This window comes from Girardinichthys multiradiatus, chromosome 8 (genome assembly GCF_021462225.1).
Source record: "Girardinichthys multiradiatus isolate DD_20200921_A chromosome 8, DD_fGirMul_XY1, whole genome shotgun sequence".
NCBI classification, from domain to species: domain Eukaryota; kingdom Metazoa; phylum Chordata; class Actinopteri; order Cyprinodontiformes; family Goodeidae; genus Girardinichthys; species Girardinichthys multiradiatus.
Window position 1 is genome coordinate 36,015,797 of NC_061801.1, and position 20,660 is coordinate 36,036,456.

General features: G+C 41.3%; 1 protein-coding gene across 3 annotated transcripts in view; it reads right to left on the reverse strand.

Moving 5' to 3' along the window:
- igsf9a (immunoglobulin superfamily, member 9a) overlaps positions 1 to 20,660 on the reverse strand; it is a 93,037-nt gene that overhangs the window by 16,594 nt on the left and 55,783 nt on the right. For all 3 annotated transcript variants that reach the window (XM_047372602.1, XM_047372603.1, XM_047372601.1), the window contains exons 9-14: positions 17,709 to 17,851; positions 12,276 to 12,416; positions 10,371 to 10,487; positions 7,079 to 7,229; positions 5,448 to 5,559; positions 916 to 1,106 (exon numbers count right to left, since the gene is read on the reverse strand). In XM_047372602.1, coding sequence (XP_047228558.1) covers positions 916 to 1,106; positions 5,448 to 5,559; positions 7,079 to 7,229; positions 10,371 to 10,487; positions 12,276 to 12,416; positions 17,709 to 17,851 — 855 coding nt within the window. The remainder of the gene's footprint in view (positions 1 to 915; positions 1,107 to 5,447; positions 5,560 to 7,078; positions 7,230 to 10,370; positions 10,488 to 12,275; positions 12,417 to 17,708; positions 17,852 to 20,660) is intronic.

The window sequence follows — 20,660 nt, forward strand, 5'->3', positions numbered from 1 at the left end:
TGTTGCCTTTAGACACATCCACAGGTGTGCCCCTATTTACCACAAATGTTATGAATTAACCTATCAGAAGCTTACAAAGTCATGACATCATCATCTGGGATTTTTTTCATCTGAGTTAGTCTGTTTTGGAGCTGAGAGGTACCTTTGGGATATTTTAGCCAAAGTGGGGAACCGGACCTGTATTCCAGTGGGTTGCCTTCCCAAGCAGTAATTTCTCCAAAGCAGATCTCTAACTGCATGGCAGCACCCACTGGTGCAGGGCTCAGTGAGGATGATTGTTGCTCATCTGCTATCTCTTCAAACACACTGCTGCTAGCTTGAGCCTTTGGGAGGCTTTCTGTCAGATGTCTCTCCCAGATTCTCCTTTGACCCTCTGCAGCTGCATCTTCAGCATTTCCTTGGCCGTACCTTTAATGTACCAAACTGCTTAAACTCTGCGTCGTGTTGGTCTTTTAGATGTTTTTACAAATTACAATTAAAATTGTGTTGAAAGTGCTAGATTTTGTTTCTCCACTTGACAGATTTGCTGAACATAATTTAGCCTTCCTTTTGTCCCCTTCTTTTAGTTGGAAATACCTCCACATCGCTGACATAGCCTCTCCTCCATTACCCAGCTGCTTAAAATCAAGCTGTTGTTAGCATTTTATGGTGCATTACTGCTGTTTACTAGGTTGGAGTAACTAATACTGGCTATTAAAAGGAAAATGCAGCTCCTATCACACAAGTATCTGGTCCTGTAGTATTGGAGCACATGTATGTATACAAGTACACGGTATCAGACACATACCCAATGCTGGTGTCAGCATCGGTGCATCTCTAGTTTCAGCTATGAAATGCAAGCATATTTTTCCTTTAGGGAGCATGTTCCAGATGTGCAGATACAGAAAGAGATTAAGCTAGGAAAAAAATACTGACCCAAAGTGCGTGCAGTTGCAATCTCACTGAATGGTCCTGTTCCAAATTTATTTTGAGACAGGACGCTGAACTGGTAGTAGGTGGCAGGAGACAGGCCCGACACCTGCAGGCTGGTGCCAGAGTTGGATGGAACGAGAATGGAGAACCAGTCCTGCTTCCCGTCATCATCGCTAACAGAAGTCTTCTTCACCCTGCAGAGCCGAAGAGACAGAGGGAAGAGGAGTGAGAACAAAAGATCATCTGTCATGTATTGGACTTCATCATGTTTGGGTAGGAAAGCTGCTTGCATTAAGAGTTGTTGTTGGTTTCTTATTAGTAAATTCCTATTTGAATTTGGTCTTCGCTTTACTTCCTGTTTTCTTATGGTTTCTGAGTCATTCTTATACAGGTCCTTCTCAAAATATTAGCATATTGTGATGAAGTTCATTATTTTCCATAATGTCATGATGAAAATTTAAAATTCATATATTTTAGATTCATTGCACACTAACTGAAATATTTCAGGTCTTTTATTGTCTTAATACGGATGATTGTGGCATACAGCTCATGAAAACCCAAAATTCCTATCTCACAAAATTAGCATATTTCATCTAACCAATAAAAGAAAAGTGTTTTTAATACAAAAAACGTCAACCAATCATGTACAGTTATGCACTCAATACTTGGTCGGGAATCCTTTGGCAGAAATTACTGCTTCAATGCGGCGTGGCATGGAGGCAATCAGCCTGTGGCACTGCTGAGGTCTTATGGAGGCCCAGGATGCTTCGATAGCGGCCTTTAGCTCATCCAGAGTGTTGGGTCTTGAGTCTCTCAACGTTCTCTTCACAATATCCCACAGATTCTCTATGGGGTTCAGGTCAGGAGAGTTGGCAGGCCAATTGAGCACAGTGATACCATTGTCAGTAAACCATTTACCAGTGGTTTTGGCACTGTGAGCAGGTGCCAGGTCGTGCTGAAAAATGAAATCTTCATCTCCATAAAGCTTTTCAGCAGATGGAAGCATGAAGTGCTCCAAAATCTCCTGATAGCTAGCTGCATTGACCCTGCCCTTGATAAAACACAGTGGACCAACACCAGCAGCTGACACGGCACCCCAGACCATCACTGACTGTGGGTACTTGACACTGGACTTCTGGCATTTTGGCATTTCCTTCTCCCCAGTCTTCCTCCAGACTCTGGCACCTTGATTTCCGAATGACATGCAGAATTTGCTTTCATCCGAAAAAAGTACTTTGGACCACTGAGCAACAGTCCAGTGCTGCTTCTCTGTAGCCCAGGTCTGGGGAATGCGGCACCTGTAGCCCATTTCCTGCACACGCCTGTACACGGTGGCTCTGGATGTTTCTACTCCAGACTCAGTCCACTGCTTCCGCAGGTCCCCCAAGGTCTGGAATCGGCCCTTCTCCACAATCTTCCTCAGGGTCCGGTCACCTCTTCTCGTTGTGCAGCGTTTTCTGCCACACTTTTTCCTTCCCACAGACTTCCCACTGAGGTGCCTTGATACAGCACTCTGGGAACAGCCTATTCGTTCAGAAATGTCTTTCTGTGTCTTACCCTCTTGCTTGAGGGTGTCAATAGTGGCCTTCTGGACAGCAGTCAGGTCGGCAGTCTTACCCATGATTGGGGTTTTGAGTGATGAACCAGGCTGGGAGTTTTAAAGGCCTCAGGAATCTTTTGCAGGTGTTTAGAGTTAACTCGTTGATTCAGATGATTAGGTTCATAGCTCGTTTAGAGACCCTTTAATGATATGCTAATTTTGTGAGATAGGAATTTTGGGTTTTCATGAGCTGTATGCCAAAATCATCCATATTAAGACAATAAAAGACCTGAAATATTTCAGTTAGTGTGCAATGAATCTAAAATATATGAATGTTAAATTTTCATCATCACATTATGGAAAATAATGAACTTTATCACAATATGCTAATATTTTGAGAAGGACCAGTAGCTAGTTATGTTCTGTTTGTGTATCCAGTTTCTGTTCTGCCTTTATTCTCTTTGATTTTCTGTTTCTGTTCCCTGGTTGCACTCTCAGCTGCTTCCACTCTGCTCATTAGTCTCTGTTTCTTGGTCCACTCATCAATTCTCCTCAGTATTTATTCCCCTATTGGTTCACTGCTCTGTACTGCTCTTGTCTGGCCCATGTAATTCTGCCATCACCATCTCCCCTCCACGTTTCTGGTTTGTTTTGGATTTAAAAGGTTTCATGATCTTCAGTTAATGTTTTCGGACCTTGAACTTTGTTTTTGTAAGTTCCTTTATAGTATTATTAAACATCTTTATGTTTTGGTCCACCTCTGCCTTCCTTTTGCCTGCAGTTGGTCCAAACCCTCTGCCCAAACCACCTTTTGTGACAGCAGCGGGTATTTCGTGAGTTTGGTTGTATGAATCATGACAGGAAAGTAGGTTTCATTAATCATTCATGCTCATAATCTGCTTGAGATATTGTGGCAGAGACGGTGCTGATGGATCGACCATACTGCACAGAGAGCTTGGAAACTCCAAGTAAGAGTAATTTTCATGTTTTTACCAGAGCTTATGCCAGTACTTGACCATTGGGGCATCAGGGAAAAACATTTCACCTTTTCAGAACTACAGGAAAATATCCAATTCTGTGTGAAAATAAAACTTTCTTTCAACATGAGAGCTTTGATGCAAGTGAAGTTATCTGTATCTGTAGGAGAAAGGCATGAAGGAGGGGGTAGGGTACAAAAGACATGCTGAAAGACGTTTTTAAGTGCAACTTGAATTAAGTAATTAAATAAAAAAACAAAATAAAAGGAAAAGGAAAAGCAGGAATAAAGTCCTGCTCAGTGCAGAAAACAACACAAAACAAGTTTTTTACCCTTTTTGCTACTATAATCTGTGATTTTTAATGGACATCTTCAGTATGCAGTGAAAATGTGTTTGAGGCGCGTGTGAAGTTGCAAAAGCATGTTTCTACCGGAACATGCAATTATCTGAAGCTATAAGCAATTATCTTAAGCCTTCATGGAAAAAAGAAACACTTTCGCCTTTTCAAAACCAGTGAAAAATGTTTATGTCACTCAGAAATAACAAGACCCCTTTAAAGACAAGGTGTGAATGGAGAAAAATACAAAAAAAAGTTATCATTTCTGACACACACGTATGTGCAATGTCAGCTCAGTCCAGATACTGTATCCGGTCCATTTCAGGTCACATAAACAAAACACAGAAAAGGTTGCAGAAGAGTTCACTTTCCAGCAGGAGAACCACCCTAAACATGCAACCAGAGCTACAATGGGATGGTTTGGTTTCAGGCATATCCATGTGTTAGAATGACCTAGTCAAAGTCCAAACTTAAATCCAAAGAAATATCTGTAACAAAACTTAAGAAAGTGATTGTAACTGACACTTGCCGCTTGCCAACCGAGCCTGAGCTATTTCCTAAAAATAGGAAAAAAAATCTGGCTCTTGCCAGATCCCAGTGGCAAGAGCCCAAAATACCCAGAAGAGACTAAATTGTTCTTCTGGCCAGGGGACACGTTGGAATCCCCCAGAAGGAGCTGGAGAGAGTCACTGAGGAGAGGGTGGTCTGTGTGTCCGCTGAGCCTTTGTAGAAGATGAAAGGATCCTACTTCTCCAAAGCTCTCTCCAAGAACCGTCGGCTGTCTTCCTTGGTCTTCATGAAGCTGTTTGTTCACTAATGTTTTCCCAAAAACCACTGAGGCCTGAGAACAGCTGGATTTATGCTGCTAATAATATGCAGGTGGGCTCTCAAAGCAATTGGTGGTTCTGTGTATTTATAACTGGTATCAGATTAAAGGAGACTGAATCCATATCTATGCACCATTTCACAGACTTTTATTGAAAAAATCTTGAAATCTGTGTATTTTACTGTTACTTGTTATTATTCCTTAACAGTTATGCACTACTTTATGTTGATCTATCACATAAAATCCCAATTAAAAACAATAAAGTCTGTGGTTGTGACGTGGCAAGGGGTGCAAACAATTGCACTGCACTGTAAGGTTTCGGTTTGTTTTATTTTGAAGCTTCTGGTGCTTTTGAAATGCTTTTATTCTGTAGGTGACAGCCATGTTGGTCTAATGAAAAGCATGCAGTCTCCTGAGAACCTCTGCCGTCTCTGCTATAACTGCTTTTAACACCTGCTTTTTATACAGATTTCATGATGCAAGACCTTTTTATTTACCTGTTCGGATCTGTTCAAAAACATTTGTGTCAATGAGGTTTTTATCTCCTGGTTTCTGAGCCTGAGAACAAATAAAATGGGATTTCTAAGGTAATAAAACACTGATTCAAAACAAACAAAAAAAAAAAAAACAATCTTATTATGCTGGGTTTTTATTTTATCAGTAACCCTCTATTGTACTTCGCATGGTCACAGCATTGTAAAGGTATATTCCACAGCAGCGTCTTATATTGTAGCTGCCAAGAGGTGATAACAGATAAATGAATTTCTCATCCCAGAGATCAATAGAGTAATACCAGGGCTGTAGATGGCTGCTATGGTTACAGTCCGAGAAGAAAGTGGGAGGCTTTACACCCACCAAACTGAAAATGTCTGCGTTGATCCTCCATCAAAGCCTGCCTCCCAGGATAAGTTGGCCAGCTTCACCCCTGGAGAGACGGACAACGAAGTAGCCGCATGGGGACTGGTTCCTGTAATGGAGCGAGAGGAGAGGAGTTGATGGAAATCGGCCAGCTCTTCAGCTACCTGATGCAAAAGTTTAGAGGCCATCTCTTGATGTACTACATTTATACATCGGAGGCGGAACGGAGGCACCGGCACCAGTTTGTACAGGTGTACAGAGAAGATTTTAGGAAAGAAAAGTCCAAACTAAAAAAGTAAACTGCTCATGTAACCACTGTACACTTATACAGGTGAATCTTAATAAATCTGAATATCCTCATAAAGTTAATTTATTTCACAAATTCAATCAAATTAAATAGATTTATTACACACAGAGTGATATATCTCCAGCATTTATTTGTGTTACTATTGATGATTATGGCGTACAACCAGTGAAGACCCAAAATTCTGTTTCTGAGATAGTATGAATATTAAAAAAGGCCAATAAAAATGATTAATACAGAAATGGTATATTGCTGCTAAGTTATGGTATACATAATCAGGTAGAAAACTGCTGCTAAATAAGCTGGCTGTTCAGAGTGCTGGATCCAAGGATGTTCATGGAAAGTTTAGTGGAAGGAAGAAGTGTGATAAAAGAAGGTGCACACGCTACAGGGATAACTGCAGCCATAATAAATTTGTGTGGCAAATGTCTCAGTCTAATTAAAACGTATATACACGCACTCAATACCTGGTCAGGGCCAGATATTGGCAACCTGGGGTTCTTGCCTTGGGTGGCATCAGAAGAGGAAGCGCACTAGCATTAGATAAAAAGAGTACAACTTTTTAATCCCTCTCAATTAGTTTGGTATTCCCCATATATTATTTGGCAGGAAGCACAAGACAATCGGTATTTGCTGTCAAAACTTGCCAATATTTGTGGAGAAGTGTGGCTCTAAGCTATATTACTTCATCTCCACATCATGACATCTTGTAAATCAATTTACACCTTACTAAAAAACAAGACCTGATTTCAAACAAACTTGTGTGATTTTTAGCCCTTAACTGTTCTGATAGGTTAGAAAAAAGTAAGAAATATGTTTATCATCGGTAAATGATCCTTTATTAGGAAATGAGTTGAGGTTGGATGTTCTCTTATGTAGGATTACAGTGGTAAACAGAGATAGTGTGTCTGTGTGCGGTGACTCTTGAAGCACTACCTCTAGCTGCATTCCATACATTCACATCCTATTCCTCTAAAGACGGCACTTATTCCTTTTGATTTTTCTACCACACTTTTTCCTTTCACCAAACTTTCCTTTAGAATGCCTGCACACAGCATTCTGAACATCCAGCTTTGTTGCAGCTTTGTTGCTTGGGTATGGTGTTGGTGGTTTTCTGCAGGAAAATTGTCAAGTCAGCAGTCTTCCCCATAATGGTGTTTGTCATAACATACATTTCTGTACTAAAAAAAATTTTTTTGGTCTGATGTAATATTAATTTAGAATTTTAGATAGTCATTAGCTGTAAGCTATATCATATATCACCCCAGAGGTTTAATTTGGAATTGCGTAAATAAATGAACTTTCCGGTGGTGCTTTTACTCACCCAGGACAAAGACCTGTGTGTGGGTCCTTATGGAGGCTACACGGTTGGAGACGCTGCACTCCCACTCCCCCTGGTGGTCCTTAATAACGGGCTGCAGCAGCAAAGAGCCGTTGGGTTCGATGGAGTAAGAAATAGGACGAACCGGGTCAACCTAATAAATATATTGAGATCTTTTTACAGAACTGGTAAAATAGAGAGCAAGCAGCATCAGTGGAAAAATACACATAGAGGCATTTAATGAGTTTATAGTGCATTAAATCAGTTACTGAGTTACAGCTCATAATAAAGAGCAAGGCTCTCTTGTACAAATTTAAGGTGCATTTGATCAATAAACCTCCAGAATATTTTTAAGACTTTCTTGTGAATACCTGAAATTTTTCAGAAAAATGTTTCTTCATTGTTTGTTTAAGTCACTTAAGTCTGAACGATGAATCATTCAGGTATAAAAAGACTTAAACTCAAGGGATAAACATATAATTTCGTTACCAGAAGTCCATGATAAAGACAGTAAGTTTTAACTTCTACGGTTGAGTCTATGGGAAACCCCAGGGATTACACAGTTTGACAGACAGAAAATAGGATTTCAGCTCCAACAAACTGTGAACTTGGCATAGAGTAGAAGATCAACCCAAGCATGATGAAGGTCCTGTGTCAGGTCTCTGCTGGATTTAGTTTTATATATTTCTTTCAGATACCAAATACTTTCAAATTTGAGAAAATTATGCACCCTTTTGCTTCCACTTGACAATTTTCTGCACCTTTGTGTTGGTCGATCACATAAAAACCCAATAAAATACATCAATGTTTGTGGTTGCAACCTGACCAAATGTGTCAAAGGAATGATCGAGACATCTGTGACATACTTACAGAAAGTATTTCAAGTAAAATGCAACAAATTTAGTTATGTGCTAAATCCTCATGTGCTTATCATGTGCTATACACTTTTTATAAATTTGCTAACATCTTATATCTGTAAAAAATACTACCATTAAAACAGAACTTTACTAACTGAGAACGTTCACCAACCAGGAGCAGTTCTCACAGTACAAGATGGGTCATTTCTCTGTGCCAGGTCATCAGTTGGATTATCTTTACATCAAATTTAGGGCTGTTAACTTTAGATAGTCATGTGTAAAGTGTGGGTCTAACAGGGCCAAGTTTGCATTTAAATAATAGTTTTTGTGAAATTTGTTTATGACAAAGAGTGTTAAAGTGGCTCTTTCCAGCACAGACTCCCAGACTAATTGTTCACAAAATCTCTGCAGTGGAAAAACACTCATGCACCGATCTCAGCGGGTTAAACGACCTTCCACTTGTGGCCGCACTCATCATCACTTTGGACAGTGTTTCTATGTAGCTACTGTCCTTTTTGGACTAGTCAGCGGACAAGGTAGTCAGACCTTAATCCCAGTAGAGTGGCTTATATCCAGGAGAAATGGACGATGTGGATAAGGCGTAAGTTTACAGGGGATTGTGTAAAATCCCTTGGGCTTTTGCTGGATAGAAAAAGGTGAGTGTATGAAATGATTGAACTGCATCATACTGTAGATCTGAAGAGAGAGGTTTGTAGCCAGCAATCCAAACCTCCTTCTCTCACTGTCCTTAGAATAGAAACTCTGGGAGGATTTGGAAATTAGGTTATTAAACCTTGAACACACTGCTTTGGCAAGCTGCTACAAAGTTTTTGCCAGCTGCTATCTAAACACGCACCTCCTACATTTTATTGTTCTGACAGCTACATCTACCCACAAGCTGAGGTCAAGTACAGCTTTAGAGAATGAGAAGGGCTGCAAAGCCACCTTACACCACTTTTGATTGAATACATTTAGAAATAAAAGCCCCCAGTTCAAAATTAGTTATGAGTCAATGGATGTAGGACTGGACTGTGGGAAATACATTTATTTTCCATGTATGTAGGTAGGTATGGATGGATGGATGGATGGATGGATGGATGCATGGATGGATGATACAACAATGAAACCACTTGAAAATGGTCAATGTTGTTTAGAATATTTCAGACATTTGAGAATAAAAAAGATTGAAATCATTTTGAAGTTGCTTTGATATTTAGACAATCCAGCGTACCAAATGTGCTTGAATGCACCGTAAGAGAAGTCGTTAGGTAGTCCCTTCTGATCAGAGGGTCAGACTTTAAGTATCTTGGTTTCTTGATCATGACTGATGGTACAGTAGAATGGAAGATGGACAGGCGGATTGGGACTCCAGTAATTTGGCCGCTGCTCTAATCTGTAGTCATTGGGAAATAAATGAACCATAAAGCAAAGCTCTTGATTTACCGGTTCATCTACATTCCATCCCTCACCTATGGTCATGTAATATGTATCATGACCAAAAGAATGAGATCCTGGGTAAGAACGGCCGAAATCAGCTTCCTCAGACTCACTGCTTCTCCACATCGAAAGGAGTCAGTTGAGGTAGTTCAGGTATCAGATCAGGGTACCTCTTGGATGCCTCCCTTTGGAGGTTTTCCAGGCACCTCCCAAAAAGAGAAGAGTCTGGGGAAGACCCAGAAACTGCTGGTGGAACTTTATATTCTGTTTGGCCCGGGAAGGGCTTGGGATCTCTCAGAATGAGCTGGAATGTGTCACTGGGGAGAGGGATGTCCTGGACCTGTTACCCTTACGATCCAATGTCGGATAAGAGGAAGACAACGAACGGACAGATGAATAACTCAGTATTTTAAGCACAGATAAGGTATAAACCCCCTTAACATGTTAACAGACACAGTAATGATTTAGAGGTTCTGAATTCAAGACTAAAACCCCGACAGACTGATGAGAACTAAGAATGAATCAAAATCAGGCCTTTCCTAACATCCCACCCAGAGTTCTATCAGCTAAGAGGAGAAACAACATTTTTCTTACTCTAACTGCCACATTTTTATCCACAGATAGAGCTCAACATCATGGCTGTGAAATAAATAGTTCAATAGTGTTATGAGTCTTAATATGGCCATCAGTTAAAAGGAGAAATCTGAGGATTGTCTTACATACAGTGACAGGGATGCAGATATTATCTGTTCTTAGCTTATTTGTGAAGAGGTCCCTTTGTGTTTCTTAGAAAGACAAGAAGCATTAATTGGTCATATCAATATGTACCAAGTATATTACAAGAAAAAAATGAATGCAAGGACTGCCATTTAATTTTACCTTTTCATTTTAAATATTTTACACTTTGCTTTAACTATATAAGACCCTTAATGTAGTAGAAATATGACCCTGTTATAAATTAATAAAATAGCCTATTATATAACATGCAGTGGCTGATTTACCTTGCTCCACGTCACTCTAGTTGTTGCATCTGTGTTTCCTTGACAGGGGATCAGCAGCTTTCTCCCAGCGTCCTCTTTGTAAACCTTCTCTGGAGTGATGCTGAATGATGGGGGGTCCTGCAAAATGCATAAGCAGTAAGCTAAATCAAGGACACTGCAGCAAGGCCAAACAATGGATTTACAAACTGGTTTACTGGTTGGACAAGATGATCTTAATAACAAGAGGATTAGCCACACAATTAACTCCAACACTAAGTGCCATGAATGTAGTCGGGCTACGTTGAGTTCTATTAATGTCAGAGGGCCCCCGCAGGTCGGTCAGAAAGGGTTGATAAAATGTTGCTTCTGTGTAGACTTTTTAATACGCAGTGAGAGAAGCAATCATGTTTGATTTAAATATAGGTGAAGAGATTTAAAGACTAGTTTATACTAGTTAGAGCATAACAGAGCAACAGTTTGGTGTGTTTCTGGCCAGTCTGCTTCACTATATATCTAAGAAGCAGTATTATGTATGAATGTGTTCAAATAAGTAACGTTTACAGTAAATTAAACCCAACAGAGCTGTTTTTTTACATGGTTCAACCTCTTAAATCAATTAAAAAGGGTTCTGTTAGGAGCAGAACAACTGATTTAAACTAAAACATTAAATTTTGCTACTACATACAAAAGCAATTGGCTACATTTTCCAGAACCAAGGTCCCTTTGAACTAATTATAAATAAGCCTACATGAAGCCTGTGTATGCACCTTATGGTCAGGGTGCAGAAATTTAAACTGGATAATGAACGGTTCTGGTCCCGGCCATCAAAATTGAAAGCATATGAAGAGCTCTGCCAGCTTGCCTGGCTCTTTCGATTTTTTTCCAGGAGTATACTAAAAGCCCAAAGACAGTCGCATTTTAAAGCGGAAGGAAATGTATATAATTATAAAAAGATTTTATGCAAATTAAAATCTGAAAAGCCTGAAATGCATTTGTATTCAGTCGCCTTTTATCTGATATCCTTTAATAAAACCCAGTGAAAAAAATTCCCCTCAGAGGTCACCTAATACAGGGAATGGCATGGCTGAAAACTAACAAAACATGGCCGTCCAACTTAGACAGCTCAGGGAAAGATGGCATTAATCTGAGAAGAAGCCAAGAGGCCCGAGGTAACTCTGGAGGAACTGCAGAGAACCACAGCTCAAGTGCGAGGACCTATTGATAAGAGAACTATTGCATACTCCATAAATCTGGCTCATATGGAGAAGAGGCATGAAGAAAGCTAGAAGAGATAATAAGTCCTGTCCAAAGTTTGCCACAAGCCACATCAAAACTGTTAAAGAAGGTGCTTTGGTTAAATGAGACCAGAATTGAACTTCATGGTTTGATTGTAAACACTATTTGAGGTGAAACACTAAGACTACACATTACCCTAAACACACCATCCCCACTGTGAAATATGGTAGTGGCAGCATCATGCTGTGGGATACTTTTAAGTGATTGGATGATGGGTGGTCTAAATATAAAGAAATCATGTACAACGCCCCTAAAATACATTCAGAGCTGCAACGAAAAAGTTTAGATAAAAGCATTTTGATGTGTTAAAATGGTTTAGTTAAAGGCCAGTATTTTCATAAGTAAAATATTTTTTTAAACCGTGCATCATTTTACTTCCACTTATACACTGTTTTGTGTTGGTCGGTCCAATAAAGTCCCAACAAAATAAACTGAAATTTGTTGCTGTGACAAAATGTGATAAAGCTCATGATTCATATTCCCTCTAGATACGCTGAGATACTCTGAGATAGTTCTCATCAGCTGAGAACTTGCAGAATGCTGCTAGCAGGAAATCAGGCTACTTTATTGTTTGTATGTACAAACTTGGCAATAAAGCTGATTCTGATTCTGATTTATGGGTGTACTGACCTGTAGAATCACACTGGTGGGCGCAGATGGCCCCATGGTACCGTAGCTGTTGTATGGAGTACATGTGTAGGTGCCTGCAGCATCCTCATTGACAGTCGCCATGACCAAAGACCCATTGGCTTTTAGTGTCCATCCTGGAAACTGGAAGAAAGGCAGAATTATCCAAACATAGATAACAAGGAAAGACACATGCCCTTTATGATGGCAAGGTACATATATAAACAATAATTTGTGCACAGGTGCAGCTCATTTAATTAGAACAGTTCATTTAAGCTAGTCTAGTAATTCAGTTCAAAAAGTGAAAATCATTTGTAGATCCATTATACACAGAGTTATATGTTTTTAAGGGCCTTCCACCAAAATATTGGAAGTGACTAAGGGCATTTCTCAAGGCTCTGTTCAAGGCTCATAATTATTATTCACCCCCCTCCTTGAACCGCCACCTTAATGTGGTGGAGGGGTTTGAGTGCTCAAATGATCCTAGAGGCTATGTTGTCTGGGGTTTAAACACTCCTGGTAGGGTCTCCCATGGCAACCAGGCTCTAGGTGACGGGTCAGAGAAAGAGCAGTTCAAGAACCCCTCATGACGACCACAAAATCGAGGCACGTGACGTCGCCCGGTACGGTGGAGCCGGGGTCCCACCCTTGAGCCAGGCCTGGGGTCGGGACTCGTCGGAGAGCGCCTGGTGGCTGGGTTGCTCCTCGCGGGACCCGGCCGGGCCAAGCCCGAACGAGAGACGCGAGGCCATCCCCCAGTGGGCCCACCACCTGCAGGGGGAACCGTGAGGGACCGGTGCAAAGAGGATTGGGCAGCGGACGAAGGTGGAGACCTTGGCGGCCCAATCCCCGGATGTTAGGCTGGCTCTAGGGACGTGGAATGTCACCTCGCTGGGGGTGTCACCCCCCAGCTCAGCCGTCTAGTGTGGTAGTGCGGAGTACCCGGCCTACCCGATCAGAATCCGAGTGGTGCTTTGTTATTGGACTTCTGTGCTAGTCACGAATTGTCCATAATGAACACCATGTTCAAACATAAGGGTGTCCATCAGTGCACTTGGCACCAGGACACCCTAGGCAGGAGGTCAATGATCGACTTTGTTGTCGTATCATCAGACCTTCGGCCGCATGTTTTGGACACTCGGGTGAAGAGAGGGGCTGAGCTGTCCGCTGATCACCACCTGGTGGTGAGTTGGATCCGCTGGGGGAGGAGAAACCTTGACAGACTTGGCAGGCACAAGCGCATAGTGAGGGTGTGCTGGGAATGTCTGGCGGACCCCTTGGCCAGGGATGTATTCAACTCTCACCTTCGGGAGAGCTCGAGGGTTCATGGGAGTTTGCCCAATCGGTCCACATGTGTTTTGTGGACCTGGAGAAGGCATTCGACTGTGTCCCTCATGATGCCCTGTGGGGGGTGCTCCAGGAGTTTGGAATCGGGGGCCCTTTATTAGGGGCCATCCGATCTCTGTACAAGCAGAGCAGGAGTTTGGTTCACATTGCCGGCACTAAGTCAGACCTGTTCCCAGTGCATGTTGGTCTCCGGCAGGGCTGCCCTTTGTCACCGGTCCTGTTCATAACTTTTATGGACAGGATTTCTAGGCGCAGCCAAGGGCCGGAGGGGGTCTGGTTTGGGGACCAGAGGATTTCGTCTCTTCTTTTTGCAGATGACGTGGTCCTGCTGGCCCCCTCTAGCCAAGACCTACAGCATGTACTGGGGCGGTTCGCAGCCGAGTGTGAAGCGGCTGGGATGAAGATCAGCTCCTCCAAGTCCGAGGCCATGGTTCTCGACCGGAAAAGGGTGGCTTGTCCTCTTCAGGTTGGAGGAGAGTTCCTGCCTCATGTGGAGGAGTTTAAGTATCTCGGGGTCTTGTTCACGAGTGAGGGAAGAATGGAGCGGGAGATCGACAGACGGATCGGTGCGGCTGCCACAGTAATGGGGGCGCTGTGCCGGTCCATTGTGGTGAAGAGAGAGCTGAGCCGAAAAGCGAAGCTCTCGATTTACCGGTCGGTCTATGTTCCTACCCTCACCTATGGCCATGAACTTTGGGTCATGACCGAAAGAACGAGATCCCGGATACAAGCGGCGGAAATGAGCTTCCTCCGTAGGGTGGCCGGGCACTCCCTTAGAGATAGGGTGAGGAGCTCAGCCATCCGGGAGGGGCTCGGAGTAGAGCCGCTACTCCTCCACATCGAGAGGAGCCAGTTGAGGTGGCTCGGGCATCTATACCGGATGCCTCCTGGACGCCTTCCTCGGGAGGTGTTCCAGGCACGTCCCACCGGGAGGAGGCCCAGGGGACGGCCCAGGACACGCTGGAGGGACTATGTCTCTCGGATGGCCTGGGAATGCCTTGGGCTCCCCCTGGAGGAACTGGAGGAGGTGTCTGGAGAGAGGGACGTCTGGGCGTCTCTGCTGAGTCTGCTGCCCCCGCGACTCGGTCCCGGATAAAGCGGAAGATGACGAGTACGAGTACTATTTACATAAATAAATCTTGGACAATATATTAGTAACTCAACTCTTCAGTTCTATGCAGATGACATTCGTGTGGTGCCCAGCACCACCCCTGTTGAGGCCTTCTAGCCATTACTTATTTTAGCTGGAGTACACAAACAACTTGTTCTAAATGCAGGCAAAACAAAATAAATATTCTTTATCACCTCAAAACCTGAAAGATCAGCACTGAATATAAAAAGTTTCAATGAAAAATGGTCAGCAGAAAAGGTTGAAATTAGATTGTAAATGCATGGTGGCGCAGTTGGTAGCACTGTTGCCTTGCAGCAAGAAGGTCCTGGGTTCAATTCCCAGCCTGGGGTCTTTCTGCATGGAGTTTGCATGTTCTCCCTGTGCATGCGTGGGTTCTCACTGGGTACTCTGGCTTCCTCCCACAGTCCAAACACATGCCTGTTAGGTTAATTGGTCACTCTAAATTGACCTTAGGTGTATGAATGAGTGTGTGCATGGTTGTTTGTGTGTTGCCCTGCGATGGACTGGTGACCTGTCCAGGGTGTACCCTGCCTCTCGCTCATAGACTGCTGGAGATAGGCACCAGCTCCCCCGCGACCCACTATGGAATAAGTGGTAGAAAATGACTGACTGACTGATGTTTTAAAAGTTTCATTACTTTTGTAGATATTTGTTTAACTGACATTTTACCAGGAAAAAATCTTGGTTTTCCTTTAATACAAAGCAGAAATTGGTGGAAATAATCTATTTGCCTTTATTAGTATAGATGTGTTGCATATTATTCTGCTCAATGTCTTCACAAGCTGGATTGTGTGCACCATGGAGCCTTGGGATTTATTGCAAGCTGCGACCCCTTACTAATCATCGAGTACTTTACTGTAAAGGTAATTGGACACCTTTATGTGCCCGGCGCCAAAGTCCCTGGCACGTGTTTATGTACAAAACCATTTCAGGCATCATTCTTTTCCATTTGACTTAACTTTTAACAAGGAAACCTGCATGTTATAATAATCTACAATCCATAAATTTCTCCCACAATGCAAAGACTGGAGTCAACAACAAAACCTTTAGGTTTTGGTATTTATTTACAAACTGAACTTCAGGTTTAACCTCTTATTACTTTGAATGATTTCAAAGCAATGATAGAATCATTGCAATCTGTGAGTGTTTTTAATGTAGCCAAGTATTTATTTTGTTAATCTTACCTGTTTTGAGGCTTTTCCAGGTGTATGCCATTATTATCAAAATTAACTGAAAATTAAAATTGATCAATCTGTGTGCAACGGGCATATATAATGTATGAGTTTCTCTTTCTGGGTTGAATTACTGAATTAAATTAAATGTTTACAAATAATAATTTACTGAGATTCACTTGCATGTGTGGGAAAAGCCAACATGCAGGAAACTAGAAAGGTCTTGAGCTTCTAAGTTGTGTTTAAAGGTTTTCTAGAAATGCTCTCTCTGCCACAGGCCTATAGTAAAATAAGGAGGTTAATGCACGTTTTATTTTAAAGTATGCATTGTTTATCTGTTTAACAATGATAAGGAGATGTCATCTAAAATAAAAATGAAAAAGATAAAAGTGGTCTTCTGTTTCTTTCACAGCAAAAGGAAAAATATATATATATTCTGGTTATTTGAAGCGAATGCAAAATAAATTTCCTTTTTAGGATTCATGATCAATTTCTAAAAAACTGAATTAAAAGCACTCAAAGTTATTTTTTCCATTATGCCTTAGTGAAAAGCTTTCGATGTGCCTAAAAGTTCCTCACTCAGTTTAATTAAGTCAAAAGTGCCATTATTCTCTGTGGATTGAAGCTTTAAGTATCACCGCGGTCGTGCAAGCTCGCGACAACCACGGCAGGATTGGATTAATTGGCAGAATAACAGTCGGACTCCGGTTCTCTGTCTGCCTCACTGCAACAATCTCCTGTGGTGCATCTCATCCAATACATCCATTGCTCAGACTAAGTGTCAAAGAGGTGAACGGCGGTCAAACTCAGCACGTGAAGATGGGACAAAGCCCTAAATCAAGGACTTTTTACAAGAAAAACAAAAGTGATGAGATTAACCTTTCCTTAAAAGCAACCAATAGGAGGAAAGGTGGTTTTCCAATCAGGAAAGGTGAAAGGCACAAAAGGTTTCTAAATGTAGGGAAGTTCTGCTCCAGCTTCCTAATCGGTAATGGTTGCTCCGCTCATTTCTCCAGTGTGGGGGGTTAAACATCGAAGTGAAAGTGAGGGACAACAGGGTGGAGAGGAATTCCTGAGGGATTGCTTCTAGAGCTTTTAAGACTGAACACATTACCCATATCCATTAAAATGTATGTGATTGAATGGCCTTGTACTGAAAAACGTGGAGGGCATTTCCATCATGAGCAGAGGGAATGTCAGTGAAGATGCCCTACCCTTTTATATATATATGCAGATACAGTTAAGCCCAGAATTATTCATACCCCTGCAAGATTTTTGTTTAGAGGTCGGTCACAGTTAAAGCCAGTTTGGTTTGGATCATTCTTTACCCTTAATAGATAAAATTATCATTTAGAAATAGCTTTTTTATTCACTCATCTTATCAATGTCCGCTAGTAAAATTTGTTTGGACAACCTAAAACTTGCAAGTGCAAAAACTGAAAAAATCAATGGGGGAAATACTGTTTATACAGCATAATTGCTGAGGATGATTTAAATAGGTGATTTAATTTAGCAGCACCCAGCTGCTACTTTCCTCCTAAATCCCACGGAAAAAGCAAGGGTGTACTTTCTTTTTCCATACACAGCTTTCCAACCTGCAGCAGGCAGATGAGAATAACTTTATTTCTGCAAATCCTTCAAACACAGTTAATGTAGTATAAAATAAACCTCTGCTGAAAGAGAATATGACAACATAAAATAAAGAACAAGAATTTGCTGACAGTCAGGATTGATCATTGCTTAGAGAAATGTCACTTAATGGAGGGATTATTGTTTGTTTATTACCAGGGACAGATCCAGAGTCTCTCCATCTTTTATCCAGTCCACACGGAGCAGCGGAGGCTGAGCTGCCACCGGACAGGGGATCACGCCACCCATACCTGTGGGGAGGTATGTTTCCTGGGGCACTTGGAGAGCCTTGGCTGGGTCTAAGTGCAGTTAAAAGAAAAATCTAAGTTATTTAAGTCATTGGATCCATCATGATTTAAATGTTGCTTGCTGTTTATGGCAGAGAGAAACTGTATTCTGTATTTTTTTGACAACAAGGAGTTGAGGATAATGCTAAAATCCTAAAACTATAGGAAAAAGGTATGATTAATTATTCTACAATATGAGTATTTTTTACTGATAAAATTATAATACTGATAATTATAGAAAAACAGCTAGCCTTCAAACAAACAAAGATATGACAACGCTGCATTTTGTATTGCATACACCAGAAACCGTTTCTATACTTTTCAACAAGCAGATTTTCAGAGTTCTTGTATTTTTAGCTCATATTTAAACTATGAACACAAATATTGATTGCAGGTTTTCCTTTAGGAGGTCAGATCCTCGGCAACCCTCCATCAAAGGAGAAACAATTTAATTTCCATAAGATACATATAAATAAAGTAAAACTTTGAACATTTCAGACTTTCTTCAGTGCAGAACAGCTTTTAGTTGCAACCCCAATCCATATTTTACTGTTTTCAGTTGAGATTTTTAGATACTGCATCTGAAGTGTCAATCCACACACACAATCCAGATATTTGACATGAGAAATTGTTTCCACAATATCCTCTCCGTTTTTCCTATTTATTTGGCAACCTTATCTGTTTTCAGCAAATATCTTAAGGTGATGACAGACATCGCCATCATGAGAAGATAAGGTCACATATTAACAGGACAAAATAGCCTAAAACATAACTGACACAAATAAAAGCTGAGCCTTTACTCCGTACTGTTTGCCTTTGGTATCACACAACATTCTGGCCCTGAGGAAAGTAAAGAGGATATGGATTCAGAACGCATCCACTCTAACTCGGGTCTTTATCAGTAATCAATCAGGAGTGTGCAAACCAGTCTAGTAAGGTGTAATTGGTGTTGTCAGATAACCATTATTTAAGGACTTGCATCCTTTGTGCCATTTATGGGTTGTTACTTTATTCTGCTATGCTGTCGTCTTTTACTGTACTGTAAATTAGCTTAGGGCTTAGGGCTCCCTGCTGCTTGAGTTAAAAAATACTGCTCTGTTCTCTTACATCACTCTTCATAGTACCTTTGATATCAATGGTGACAGTTCTCCAGCATGGTAGGTGGATGAGAAAAATTATGAGGTGTACTACATATTAAAGGGAAACGGAAGACATTATTCCCCAACAAAAAACTGAAACTGAATAGAGCCAGAAGTGGGGATACTGCACCCTCCTTCGCCCCACAGGGTGGCTGAAGGAGATACCAACGTTACAAGCAGCTGCAAAGCTAGTTGTTCATACTTGAAGAATGTTGTAAGAATCATGATTATTGATTTATGAATATTTCTCAAGAATTACAATTTAAAATCATAATTTGAAAAAAATTAATTTCTTAACCAAAAATCATTACTTACGAATCAAAATCAGAGATGTCTTCTGGTGTTGTAATTATGGCTCAAGGCCTTTGATAATTACAATTATTAAATTCTCAGTAATAATTGATAACTATTACTAGATGTCACTGTTTAATCAACCGCTTCACCAAAGGTGGGGGAACTTTGACCTTATTTTGACAGACAAATCATTCTTGCTCAAAATAACACAAACGCTTTATCTTTATCTACATGAATATTTATTAAATCAACAGCCCTCATACACCTCGCTATTCTGATTCAATAATCTTCACCTAATCAAGCATTTAAAAATTCTACACAAAAGGGGTAAAATAACTAACTAAACAAGATAAACAACATTGAGTATGTATGAAAGTCAAACCAGCAGTTATGGCAAAAACAAGAGAAAATATGGTACTGAGCAAAGCTTTTGGAGCGGCCTCCACCAGGCTGCAGTCATAAAACCCCCAACGTTGGAGCTCACTGAAACACAAAGGGTCATAAAACGTTTAGGTGGCAACCAGTGGAAAAACACTAATAGTGGAGACAAAGGAATGGTGAGTTTTCACCATGAGGTTCTAGCAGTCCAACTTTAAGTTCAACTGAGTCTGCGCTCAGGTGTTCAAAAACACTGTTAGACATGCACAGCTGCAAAGCGCGGCAGCTTTCGGAGTCCAACAGCAATCCAAGTTTCAATAAGACATTGCACGCACATACAACATAGAACACATTGTCCAATAGAACACGCCCTATTCTATTCTGAATAGAACACATAAGTGGCGATTCTAAATCGCCCTAAAATCCTACTCTATCCTGCCCCAGCAATTTCTAATAGAAATAAAACAAAACGGGATTACTTGGTGTCGTCTCTGGAGCAGGGGGGATTGGGGGGAGTAGTTATGCGTCCGTAACTAACTCAAAGGAAAACGGTCAGTCTTCGTCCTTTGGCCTCCTTTGGCAAAAGTGGAAAAATATGACGGACCGTCAGCAGTCGACTGGAACAAAACAACCTCCGTGGGTTTTTTGGTCACGTGTTAAATCAACGTCTTTGATCGGTAAAGTAAAGATTCCTGGTCTTCTTATCCAAGGAACCTCTTTCATGAGTTTGGCCAGTGGGGAGAATTAATGAAAACCCACAAGTGAGTTTCTTCTCCAGAAGGATGCGTGCCTCCATTGCGTGGTAACCGGTCTCGGTTTCCAGCATGAAAAGCAAAGGGGAGAGGCATCATATTCGTTATATAGTCCTCTGTGACATCAGAGCTGCGACCACCCTTCCTATCAGCTGCAATGTCTGCTGGGAGTTGTGGTAGCAGACCATACTGGGGTATGTAGTAGCAAACAAATGGTCCAACAATGTTGTCAGGTTATTAAGGAAAAAGGTGCCTCAG